This window comes from Epinephelus lanceolatus, chromosome 23 (genome assembly GCF_041903045.1).
Source record: "Epinephelus lanceolatus isolate andai-2023 chromosome 23, ASM4190304v1, whole genome shotgun sequence".
NCBI lineage: Eukaryota > Metazoa > Chordata > Actinopteri > Perciformes > Serranidae > Epinephelus > Epinephelus lanceolatus.
This window is the reverse complement of record NC_135756.1, coordinates 6,948,715-6,961,518: the sequence shown is the minus strand read 5'-3', so window position 1 is coordinate 6,961,518 and position 12,804 is coordinate 6,948,715. Positions and strand designations below refer to the sequence as shown.

The following is a 12,804-nucleotide window of genomic DNA, read 5'->3' as shown; positions in this document are numbered from 1 at the left end:
GAACAGAGATGGGACTGAAACTTCATATCTACCGTGTGTGTAATTAGTGTAATTAGTGTGTCCCTTTGTCCTCTGTTTCACAGAGTCTCTGACTGCAGGTTTTTTTATCCACTTTGTCCTGTTCCTTTGTTTCTCCTTTTCCTGTCCTTTCCTTTCCTTTGCCTCTTTCTCCCTTTCTTTCTTTTTTCATATTCTTTGCTTGTTTCTCTTCCTCGCCTTCCACTCATTTCCTCTCAATCCATTTCCTTTCCTTTGTTTCCTACAACATCCCATTCTTTTCCTTTATATTCATTCCTTTGCCTCCTTCTCACTTTGTCCTTCCTTCATATTATCTTTCCTTTCCTTTCCTTTCCTTTCCTTTCTCTTCTTTCATTTTCTGTTCTTTCCTTTCCTTTCCTTTCCTTTTCTTACCTCCTCTTTCCTTTTGTTTCCCTTCCTTGCCTTTCTTCCCCTCTCCTTTTCTTTCATTTCCTTTCCTCTCCTTCTCTTTGCATCCTTCCCTTCTCCTTCTCCTTTCCTTTCCTTTCCTTTCCTTTCCTTCTCAATTCATGTGTTTCCTTCTCCTTCCCTCTTTCTTTTTCCTTTCATCTCCCCACCGCGTTTCTCTTTCTGCACCTGCCCTCTCGCTCTGTGTGAGTGTGAATGACCCTGTGACTCACTGTGTGTCAGAGTGTGAGCTCTGCTGTGTGTGTGTGTGTGTGTGTGTGTGTGTGTGTGCCTCAGAGGAGGCCCCGCTGATGAGCGCTACTATCATCAGATTGTTGTTTTCTCCTGTTCTTGTGTGTGTGTGTGTGTGTGTGTGTCACTCACTGCAGTCCTTGGTACATTGATTTCCTGACCCTGTCCAATAAAGAGCAGACGACAGGGAGACACAGGATGGAGAGAATAATGAAAGAGAGACAAAATAGTGTCCATTAGAGGGACCTGGTCTGAATGAGTAATGTGACAGAGGGTAGAGAGACATGGATTGATGACAGGATGAAAGGGACGAGCAAGTGTATGTGTGTGTGTATAAAATGCCCTCATGTATACACGAGGTTTGGTGTGTGTCTATGCTCTTAAGGTAATCATGGTGTCAGTGAAGCAGCCTCAATGACCACTTATTGAGAGCCAATCATTACAGGCTCTCTCTGTCTGTTCCACTCCTCATCCTCTCACATCATTTGTACGTGTGTGTGTGTGTGTTGTGGCCTTTTTAGCAAAGAGATGAGGGGGGATGAAGAGTTGGTGGTCTGACAGGTAGAAAGAAGGAGAGATGCTACAATTTAGCTGCAGACGACATCATCCTTTCATCTCCTTTTCCCCTCCCTCAACATAATTTCTCCAGTCCATCTGCATCTCAACACCTACTCATGACTAAGAATTTTCCTAGTCGTCCAATAGTCGTCATTATAGTCCATTAGTCGACGAGTCGCACGCATGTTTACAATAATAATGAAATGATTAAATGATATATTTTGGTAGTTTGAGTTGAAGGTGTGAGAAAGAATAATATCAGTAACATTGTTAACACTGTGCTACATTACAGAGAAATACAAAACCGTACTAATGAACCTTCATTAATATAGGCCTATATTTTATCTACAAGTGCACGTCACACACCGAGCGAGCCGCCTGTTAATGACGCTGTGGGCTAATGGGCATGTAGCTACTTCCATGTTTCAGATGATACGTTATGTTTGTAGTCGACCAATGAAGATGAGTTTACATATCACCTTGGGTTCGTCCTTCACCTTCTCAAAATGATCCCACACTTTGGATTTCCTGCCCGACATGTTATTAACTAGCCTGTGGAATAACCACAGGTACCAGCCCTGGAAATTAACCTGACTCCTGTCTGACTGCCGAGCGTGGACACTTCAAATTGAATTCCCACAAGTTTCCCCGAACTGTTGCCACAAAGTTGGAAGCATAGCATTGTCCGAAATGTCTTGGTATGCTGAAGCATTTAGATCGTCCTTCGCTGGAGATGAGGGGCCCCATACCATTATCCCTTCTCCTTCAAACTTCACAGTTGGCACAATGCAGTCAGGCAGGTAACGTTCTCCCAGCATCTGCCAAACCCAGACTCGCCCATCTGACTGCCAAACAGAGAAGCATGATTCGTCCCTCCAGTGCAAGCTCCGAACTCTTCAGCTGTGGAATCAGCAGAACGTTGGCGACTTGTACGCATTGTGCGCCTTAGCAGTCGTTGACCCTGCTCTGTGATTTTACATGGTCTTCCACTTTGTTGCTGAGTTGCTGTTCTTCCTAAACACTTCCACTTTCTAATAACATCACTTACAGTTGACCGTGGAACATCCAGCAGGGATGAAATTTCATGAACTGTCTTGTTGCAAAGATGGCATCCTATCACAGTACCATGCCTGGAGTCACTGAGTTCTTCAGAGCGACCCATTAAATTTTGTTGAGGCAAAAAAAAGGAACATTTTTCTGCAAACTGGGGTCCCTGAACCCTGTCTCTGTCTTGGAATTACATAAACTGGGTTCAACAGCTGACCCGTCTGTAGTGGAAGTACTGGCTCAGCGCTGTAACTGCTGACTGTGTATGTAACGTAATGAGAGTTCACTCCTTCTCTGCCTCTGTTTGTGTTGGTTGAAGTACGTTTGATTCTCTCTGCAGGGTTACACAGACGAGCCGGTGTCCAAGGTCTTATGTCATGTGGAGGACGGTTCAGTGGTGCAGCTGGACAGGTGGAACCTCCTGGTGGAGAAAGGTGCTGGGCAGCCAGAGGAGGGCACACAGAAGGTCAGGAGTCAGCTTCTCTCTTCTCTCTGCTTCTCACTCCTTTCCTTCTGTTTGCTTCCTTGTCCTTCCCTCTGCTTCCATTTCCTTCTTCTTTACTTTGCTTGCTTTTCCTCCCTTTTTTTCTCTTTCCTTCTAGCTCCCTTTCCGTCTCCTTTCCTTTCCTTTGCTTCCTCCTTCCCTCACCTTCCCTCTGTCTGTCTTTTCTTTGCTTCCTCCTACTTCCCTTTGCTTCCCTTTTCCCCTTCCCTTTCCTATTCTTCCTTCTCACGCCCTCTGCTTTGCATTTCTTCTTCTTTCCTTTCCTGTTCTTTCCCTTTTTCCTTTCCTTTTCTTCCTTCTCAGTCCTTCTGCTTCACTTTCCTTTGTTTCCTTCTTCCCTCACCTTCCCTCTGTCTCCTTTCCTTCCTCTCTTTCCTCTGCTTCTGTTTCCTTTCCCCTGCTTCTCTCTCCTTTTCTTTGCTTCCTTCTTCTTCTCTTTCCTTTCCCTTCTTTCCTGTCCTTTTTTTCCCTTTGCCTTCCCTTTCCATCTTCTTTTCTTTCCTTTGCTTCATTCTTCCCTCTGTTTCTCCTTTCCTTCTTCTCTCCTTCCCTTCTTTCCTTTCCTTTTGTGCCCTTCTTCCCCCTGCTTCCCCTTTCCTCTTCTTCCCTTTCCCTTTTCCCTATTTCCTTTCCTTCTCTTCTTTCTCCTTCACTCTGCTTCCCCTTTTCTCCCTCCTTTTCTTCCTTCTCGTGCCCTCTGCATCCCTTTCCTTCTCCTTTCCTTCTTTCCTTTCCTTTTGTGCCCCTCTTCTTCCCCCGCTTCCCTTTACTACTTCTGCCCTTTCCTTTCCTGTTCTTCCTTCTCCTTCCTTCTGCTTCCCTTTTCGTCCCCATCCTTTCCTTTGCTCCCTTCTTCTCTCACCTTCCCTCTGTTTCCCCTTCCTTTGTCTCTTTCCTTCTCTTCTTTCTCCTTTCCTCTGCTTCCCTTTTCTCCTTCCTTTTCTTCCTTCTCGTGCCCTCTGCTTCACTTTCCTTTCCTTTTGTGCCCTTCCTCTTCCCCCGCTTCCCTTTACTTCTTCCCTTTACTTTCCTGTTTTCCCTTTTTCCTTTACTTTTCTTCCTTCTCAGTCCTTCTGCTTCGCTTTCCGTCTCCTTTCCTTTGTTTCCTTCTTCCCTCACCTTCCCTCTGTCTCCTTTCCTTCATCTCTTCCCTCTGCTTCTGTCTCCTTTCCCTCCTTTGCTTCCTTCTTCTTCCCTTTCCATTCCCATTCTTTCCCTCTTTCCTGTCCTTTTCTTCCTTCGCCTTCCCTTTCCATCTTCTTTTCTTTCCTTTCCTTTGCTTCTGTCTTCTCTCACCTTCCCTCTGTTTCTCCTTTCCTTCTTCTCTCCTTCCCTTCTTTCCTTTTGTGCCCTTCTTCCCCCTGCTTCCCTTTTCTTCTTCCCTTTCCCTTTTCCCTATTTCCTTTCCTTCTCTTCTTTCTCCTTCACTCTGCTTCCCCTTTTCTCCCTCCTTTTCTTCCTTCTCGTGCCCTCTGCATCCCTTTCCTTCTTTCCTTTCCTTTTGTGCCCCTATTCTTCCCACGCTTCCCTTTACTACTTCTGCCCTTTCCTTTCCTGTTCGTCCTTCTCCTTCTTTCTGCTTCCCTTTTCGTCCCCATCCTTTCCTTTGCTCCCTTCTTCTCTCACCTTCCCTCTGTTTCCCCTTCCTTTGTCTCTTTCCTTCTCTTCTTTCTCCTTTCCTCTGCTTCCCTTTCCTTCCTTTTCTTCCTTCTCGTGCCCTCTGCTTCACTTTCCTTTCCTTTTGTGCCCTACCTCTTCCCCCACTTCCCTTTACTTCTTCTTCCCTTTACTTTCCTGTTCTTTCCCTTTTTCTTTTCCTTTTCTTCCTTCTCAGTCCTTCTGCTTCTCCTTCCGTCTCCTTTTCTTTTATTTGCTTATTCCTCTTTCACTCTGCTGCTCTTTCCTTTACTTTGCTTCCCTTTCCTTCTTTCCTTTCCTCTTGTGCCCCTCTACTTCCCCCGCTTCCCTTTGCTTCTTCTTCCCTTTCCTTTTGCTTTCTTTTCTGTCTTCTTTCCTTTGCTTCCTTCTTTGCTTCTTCCTCCTTCACTCTGCTTCCGTTTCCTTCTTGTTTCCATTCATTCTCTCCTTCCCTCTCTTCCTAGTCCTTCTCCTGAACTTCCCCGTGTACAGTAAATAATAACAAATAACAGCAGTGATCTGCAGTGACGGCTCTAATTCAGTGACAGATACAATCATATCATGAAGCTGCATCACAGTAACACAACAGCATTTCACCCCCGCTGACGTTTCAACATGAAACACGAGCAGCAGGAATGATCACTGAATTATCTTTCAAGTGAAATGTATTGTGATTTCCATAAAGACTGACAGGTTGGTGACCTCTGACACGGTCTCCTTACAAGTGGCAAATATGAATGTTTGAGTGGTGGAAGTAAAAATCCTTGTAGAAATGTGTTTACATAATATGCAAATCTGGATACAAGTGCCACTCAATGGGTGGACATTATGATAGGCACTGAAAGGCGCAGCATATATTAATGTGTTACTGTGAACTATTTATGCAAACGTACTCACATTATTGTTTTCCCTGTGTCCTCAGCTGCCTCTGAATGTGTTCAACAACTACTTCAGCCTGGGCTTCGACGCTCACGTCACCCTGGAGTTCCACGAGTCCAGAGGTCGGGGAAATCTATTTTTACATTTCATCCTGTATTAACTCTGTTTATATTCCATTAAGTCCTTCTCTTTCCCGTTAATGCATCCTACTCCACTGAAAGATGAGCAGAATGAAATCAAATATTAAAAAGGACACATCAGGGGCATTCATGCATGCACAAATGAGTCAGGTTTTCTCACTGTTGTACACTCCACGCCTCTCTGCTGTTTTGCAACATATTTAATGTATTCTCTTTCCCTGCCTCTCTGATTGTGTCTTTCCAGAGGCCAACCCAGAAAAGTTTAACAGTCGCTTCCGCAACAAGATGTTCTATGCAGGAGTGAGTGTCCTACTTGACTTATTGCACACACATTTACACTCAGACACTCATGCAGCCTAAACTTTTCTGGTTCCGACTGCTCTTCCTGTCTGTCTTAGTAAGACAAACATGTTGAGAGTTTATACAGCTTTACTGAGAGGGGCAAGATCAGAGTGGATCAAGAGAGTTAGAAATGATGCAGGAGGATAAGGAAAGACACAAAATCAGGAGATACAGATGAAGGGAAAATCGAAAAGCGGGATTTATACTTGTGCAGCAGACCCTACACCGTTGTGAGCATTTATACTTGTGCAGTGGTGTGTCTGTGTCACTCTGCAGTTACACCTCCAAAACACTAGTCGGCAGCGGAGGTTTCTGTGAAGTGCTGTAAAGTTTAGTTGATTGAAAACACACATTAAACACACATTAAACACACATTAAACATGGCTTAATAGAGACAATTTTAAACACAAGTACACAAATCAGCTTCACTATAACTCGCAGCATTCAGAGACAAACATTTGTCTTTATCTGGACACATTTTCCCCACAAATACAACATGCTAACGTTATTAGCACAAGCCTATGGCATTTTACATTGTATAAATTAGCCTAGCAGCTAGTGGACTTTTCCTCTTCTCATATGAAGCCAGGGACAACAAACATTTAACAAAGGTAACGTTACAAAATTTTGTTCCATTACAACTCACAAGGTTCACTGACAAAACAACTGTCTTATACTAAACATGTTTTCCAAACAAATATAACATGCTAACGTTATTAGCACAAGACTATGGCATTTTACATTGTATAAATTAGCCTAGCAGCTAGCGGAGATTTCCTCTGCTCATATGAAGCCAGGATAAATCACACACAAGACTTAAAATGCTATTTCTGTGGAGGCTTTATTGTCTTCACAATTTATTTTTTCTTATCTGTGAAATTAAAGTAAATAAAAGCTTTGTTTCCACTGAGGGAAATGGTTTCAGCTTACAGAAATAGACAGGAGGTCTGTGTCACTGTGACGTGTAGTTACACTTCTGTGGAGGTGCACGTCAGGCTACGGTGTTATTTCAACGCAGAAGTATAAATTCCGCCTAAGTCTTACTGTAAGCCAGAAATAATTGTAGTCCTAAATCCAAATGGAAGTGGTGTTATCTTGTCACCATGTAATGCCAAATTAATTGCAGTTATTAGTTAATTTAGATAAATAATGAACAGTGATGCAACCTGCAGCGTTTGGATGTCTCTTGTTATCAGTAATTCATTTTGATATTTTGTTCTTGTACTTGTGTAGTTTGTAGATTTTTTTTTTTGTTCAATCAGAAATTGTTTGCTCAGCTTCTTCTTTATGTTGGTTTTGAATCAGTCTGAAAATCTTTAAACAGTTCTCAGAACATTTAGAAACCTGCAGATATTCTGTGAGGGATTAGAGATGTGAGGAATAAACGATGGGTGGGAGTCAGAGAGGAAGCATGCAGAGGAGTTATCACTTTTTAATGAGGGAAATGTAATGAACTGTAATTCTGTTTGATCGGGTTCTTTTCTTTGTGTGTGTGTGTGTGTGTGTGTGTGTGTGTGTGTGTGTGTGCGTGTGTGTGCGCGCTCGCAGGCTGCGTTCTCAGATTTCCTCCAGAGAAGCTCGAGGGATTTGTCCAAGCACGTCAGAGTGGTGGTGAGTGTCAACACTCTCTCTCGGTCTGTATCGTTTTCCATGTCGACATGTCTGGGCGGCCGGGTGATTAAAAAGGCTGTCCTTCAGCTCCTCTTTATGCACCCGCCATGCTGAAGTGTCCTTCAGAGAGATATTGAATCCTTACCACAGCCGCTGACCTCTGTGCTGGGATCAGAACAACAGCTAACAATCATGTCCATCATTGATTTTTCTTTTCTCATCAGAAATGTCAGAAAGTAGTGAAAAAAATTTAAATCATAATTTTCCAAAGCCAAATTTAACACACTTTTTTAAGTTAGTCTGCTCAATTTAAAGTCTAAAACCCAAAAATAAAATTGTTTACCACAATATTAATTTAACAAATGAATAAAAATATTCAAATTTAAGCAACTGGAACCTTTTTTGTGGCATTTTTGCTTAAAAAATGACATCAGTTATCGTGTGGGGCGGCAGTAGCTCAGTCCATAGGCACCAGAGGATCGCAGAGTCAAGTCCCCGCCCCCCCTTTAATCCCTGCATAGGTCTTGTTTGTGCATGTGTGTGTATATCAGGCCTGTGTGTATATGACAACAAAGTGAGGGAGGTCATAAAGTTCAAGTTTCTGTCACTTAACTTCTTTTATTTCAGTATCACAACATGTCACACGGCGGCCTTAATCTAACTCCGCCAGGACGCCAACGTCCTCACCCTCCCCCCCCTCCTCTGTTAAATGGAATCTCCCAGGCGCACTACGTCATCAAACCATGTGATGTTTGGTATTGCTGGATTCAGGAAGCTCTCGACTTTTCAAAAATAACATTGTTTTTCTTTTATTTATTATGTATTTCACACCAGAGCAGCTTAAACACACAAAGTCCAAAATCGCAATGAGTGGTGACAAGTCACGTCATGCCGTTTTTCAATGGCAAAAGTTAAAGGATTACTCGCGATCTTATGTGGAGCTGTTAGTGGGGACTTAGCTCTTTTATAAAAGGTAAGAGTCTCACTCCTACCACTAAAAGTGGGATTATAACTTTCATGTTTCATATGGCTTTGTTTGGTGATATTTTATGGTGTTTCTGTGTCATAAACAACATCAGCTATCATAATCACACCTGATTTCAATAAGGTACAATGTTTGAAGCTGGCTGAGTGTTGTTTGATCACTGATAGTGCTGTTTTGAAGCCGAGTGACCGACTTGTCATTTGGAGCTCCGCCTGGATCTTTTCATGGAAAAAACACTGTAGAATGGTCATACTTTGAGCAGTCTTCTTCAAATTTGAAACAAACGTTCACTGATAGTGTGCCTACAGCCCCACAGTGTCATTTACCTGCTCAGATGAAGCCACAGTTATTCATCCTGAAATACATTTTTTATTTTATTTTAGGCAAAATCTTCAATTTTTTACTGACTTCAGAGGCCCATTACTCTGTCTCTGTATCACCTACAGTGTTTCTGACACTTTCACAAGAAACTTCAGAGACTTTTCTTTCTGGCAAGACCTCATGCATGCATGTAGTCAGAGTGGTTCAGAAGCTACAGTCATTTTAATGTGGGTATGTCATTTTAGGCGTTTTTGCTACAAAATGGGGGTGGAGTGCATGAGGTTAAATAGCACGTTATAGTTTTTATACTCTCAAAGTGTCATGCCAGTGCTCACATTAGCGATTTGTGTTAGCAAAGCATGTACTTTTTGGTGATAACAGGTTAATGTTAAAGGTAAACTATGTAGGTATTGTCTAATATTATTTGCAAACAGAAAATAAGTGAAAGTAAGTGAAAATAAATGCCAACGTTAGATCCGTCATATTTGCTTTTTTTTGCCGTTGTGTTCGTGATTTTTGTTGCTTCCTCTTAGATGTGTTCTAATATATGTGTATATAGAAAAAAATAAAAAGGATAAAGTGACAAAAGTATGCAGCCATGTTTTGGAATAAAGGCTAACTAAATGTCTTGCACGTGCACACATGCACGTGTCCCTGAAGTTAATTTTTTCTTCCGAAAGATTTTATTTTGTCGAACATAAAATAATAAAGTGCTTTGCTGGTGACTTGCATCCTCACTGAAAGACGACACATGATGCCTCAGGTCTGCAATGCCTCAAATTCCTTGTTGCTGCATTAGCACATGGAGGGTGTCCTCGAGTGGGCAGCTCTGATGTGACCTTTGACCTGCATCAGTCAACCTGCTACACATAACAACAGGTGTGAGATTGAGACTGAGAGCATTCAGTCTGAGAGTCTGAGAGTGAAAACTGAGAACTGAGAGTTAAGCTTGATGTGACGTTTAAAAAGTAAGCAAAGGATCTGAGAGTGAAAATCTGTTGTTTTGTACAGTAGAGTCAAAAGAAGGAGGGCATGTACCACCACTCAAAACATGGATCATACATTACTCCGTCTCTGTCTTCCTCAGTGTGACGGTACCGATCTGACTCCCAAGATCCAGGAGCTGAAATTCCAGTGCATTGTGTTTCTAAACATTCCCAGGTAGGTGCTCCAGCTTCCTCCGTAGGTGTGAATGTGAGTGTGAATGGTTGTCTGTCTCTATGTGTCAGTCCTGTGATAGTCTGGTGACCTGCCCAGGGTGAACCCTGCCTCTCACCCAATGTCAGGGTCAGGGTGCCAACAGGATAAGTGGTCACGGAAAGTGAATGAATGAGCAGTCTGGATGAAAGTTAGACATATAGGATGTTAAATCTGATCATCAAAAAAATACAAATTATTAGTTTGACCAATATATTTTATTTCTGACATTTTGTGTCAACAGAAGCAACATCTTTCAAAGGGCTCCTTTTCCTTCCCAAACATTCAACCTAATTAAAATTTTTCAGTGTTTCCTGTTGAAATGAAAAAGCCTTTTGAAGCAGGGTAAAGAAAATGATGAGACACTTGAGCTCAGCAATGAATGCAGGACTAATGAAAGTGGGTTAGAAGCTCCTTAATGCAGGAGCAGGAGGTCTCTGTCAGGGTTTGTTCTCTGACGACACCGAGTTAAATCCTCCCACACCTCCCTGCAGGTACAATATTTCTCTGGTCAAGCGTCGGAATAATGAAAACAGATTCACAACCTGACGTTACAAAGAATCTCCACCGTTACAGAAGCTGATGTGTGGGTTGAACCTTTGTGCGTCATCAACGGAGGTTGGGTTTAGGTTAGAGAAATTACTGTGTTTAGGTTTAGGTATAGAAACATGGTGAGGATGTACCTTGAAATAACTCAAGGCATCAAATCCTCACATTTAAGAAGCATGAAACAAGCAAATGTTTGGATTTTGGCTTAAAAAGTGACTAAAACGATTATTCGATCACAATAGTTGACAATTAATTTTTCGTCAATCAACTCATGAAATAATTGACTAACTGTTGTAGCTCTAGTTACATAATTGAAAATTAATATGTGTGTGTGTTTAGGTACTGTGCTGGCACCATGCCGTGGGGAAACACAGGCGACCATCGGGACTTTGAGCCGCAGCGCCATGACGACGGCTGCATCGAGGTTATTGGCTTCACCATGGCCTCACTGGTGAGAGGAGCAGGGCATCAGAGAGGAAAAATAAATACTGTCACTGAAACCCTGTGGTGTAACTCTCCCTGTTGTCCACCAGGCAGCGCTACAGGTCGGCGGTCATGGAGAGAGATTGCACCAGTGCAGAGAAGTCGTCCTCACCACATTCAAGACTGTACCTGTTCAGGTGAGTCGTCCTGCTACAATATTAGACTGTTGAGTGACTAAATGTGCTGTGTTATAATTATATTCAGATTAAAGCTCACAGTCCAGTTAAAGTTTGACTCAGGGAAAACTGCAAAAGTAATCACTCAAAGTTTTTTTGTGATCTCTTGGGACATCCAAAGGACATATTAAAAGTATACCATTACATATTTAGTGGATCAAGGTAAATTCGGGGCTCGAAATTTTGGTTCATTATGTCACAGCGTCACATAAAGAAGTGCATATCTCTGCCTCTGAACATATAATATAATATAATCTAGGATGTTCTTTCACGTATAACCATCGGATATGACCTGTCCTGAACATAAATGTGCAGTTACGGGGCTCTCTTACCCCAGCGTGACTTTTCTGAATCCAAACAAAGTCAGTTAAATTAGGTTATACAGCATATTACCATTAAATTTTCAGCACTCAGACTGAGACGTTTAATGAGACCAAGCTTGAAACATGCCCTGGCTGTAGGCCTACATGTAATCCTCACTTCATGCCCTCTTTCAAATGTCGTGCTGGCATATTTGTGCAAACACCTTTGCATTCCTATCAGGCTATAGGAAGCACATATTGCCACAACTTGACTTAAAAGTGCAGCTGGCAAACTCCAACAAGGACTAAGGAGCAGGGTCCTGGTCGAATAGGAATAAAGCAGGATTTATACTTGCAGAGCAGACCCTACCCTAAGGGCTTTTGTGACTTGCTAATTATTGTACTTGCCATTGTCACAATCGTAGAGAGCTTACTCTTGGATATAACAGTGAAGGTGTCAGTACCAGGCAGGAAGTTGAAAAGTTACAACACTCTCCACCATAGTTTGGTGCACTAATTCTAAAATCTGCTGACCAACACAGAGGCCATTCAGTTTCCTAAAAAGATAAAGTCGCTGTGAGCGTCTACTCAGTATTTCCAGAGAGGCTCACATGGGAGTCCAGAACCGTACTAACCATCGAGTGAATCTGGCTCTCCACTCATCCATTTTCATCTGCTTATCCGAGACCGGGTCATGGGGGCAGCAAGCCAAGCAAAGCACCCCAGACGTCCCTCTCCCCAGCAACGCTTTCCAGCTCCTCCTGCGGGACCCCAAGGTGTTCCCAGGCCAGATGAGATATGTAATCTCTCCAGTGTGTTCTGGGTCTGCCCCGGGGCCTCCTACCAGTGGGACGTGCCCGGGACACCTCCAGTGGGAGGCGCCCAGGAGGATCCTGATCAGATGCCCAAACCACCTCAACTGACCCCTTTCAACGTGAAGGAGCAGTGGCTCTACTCTGAGCTCCCTCCAGATGTCCGAGCTCCTCATCCTATCTCTAAGGCTGAGCCCAGACACCCCACAGAGGAAACTCATTTCCACCGCTTGTATCCACAATCTCATTCTTTTCCATCACTACCATCTCACGCTCCATTCTACCTCCACTCGTGAGCTAGACCCTGAGATACTTGAACTCCCTCGCTTGAGGCAGGAACTCTCCTCCAACCCGGAGAGGGCAATCCATCGGTTTCCGACAGAGAACCATGACTTCAGGCTTGGAGGGGCTGACTCTAATTCTAATCTAGTGCTAATCTAATCTGGCTCTTCGTGCAAATAATCAGTTCTTTAGTCTCGGCCACATTCATTTAAAACTTGCTGGTGCGACACCATATTTGAAGGGCTTTGGTGTGGGTCAGGTAGACAGCTTCACCCGATAGGTCTGTGTGCTGTAAAACA

At 43.1% G+C, this 12,804-nt stretch overlaps 1 protein-coding gene across 17 annotated transcripts in view; it reads left to right on the top strand.

Annotated features, from left to right (window-relative positions):
* The window catches only part of dgki (diacylglycerol kinase, iota), a 113,857-nt gene that overhangs the window by 82,491 nt on the left and 18,562 nt on the right, over positions 1-12,804 (top strand). For all 17 annotated transcript variants that reach the window (XM_078165262.1, XM_078165261.1, XM_078165259.1 and 14 more), the window contains exons 14-20: positions 2,624-2,749; positions 5,349-5,427; positions 5,690-5,745; positions 7,336-7,398; positions 9,792-9,865; positions 10,790-10,901; positions 10,984-11,070. In XM_078165262.1, the coding sequence (XP_078021388.1) occupies positions 2,624-2,749; positions 5,349-5,427; positions 5,690-5,745; positions 7,336-7,398; positions 9,792-9,865; positions 10,790-10,901; positions 10,984-11,070 (597 nt within the window). The remainder of the gene's footprint in view (positions 1-2,623; positions 2,750-5,348; positions 5,428-5,689; positions 5,746-7,335; positions 7,399-9,791; positions 9,866-10,789; positions 10,902-10,983; positions 11,071-12,804) is intronic.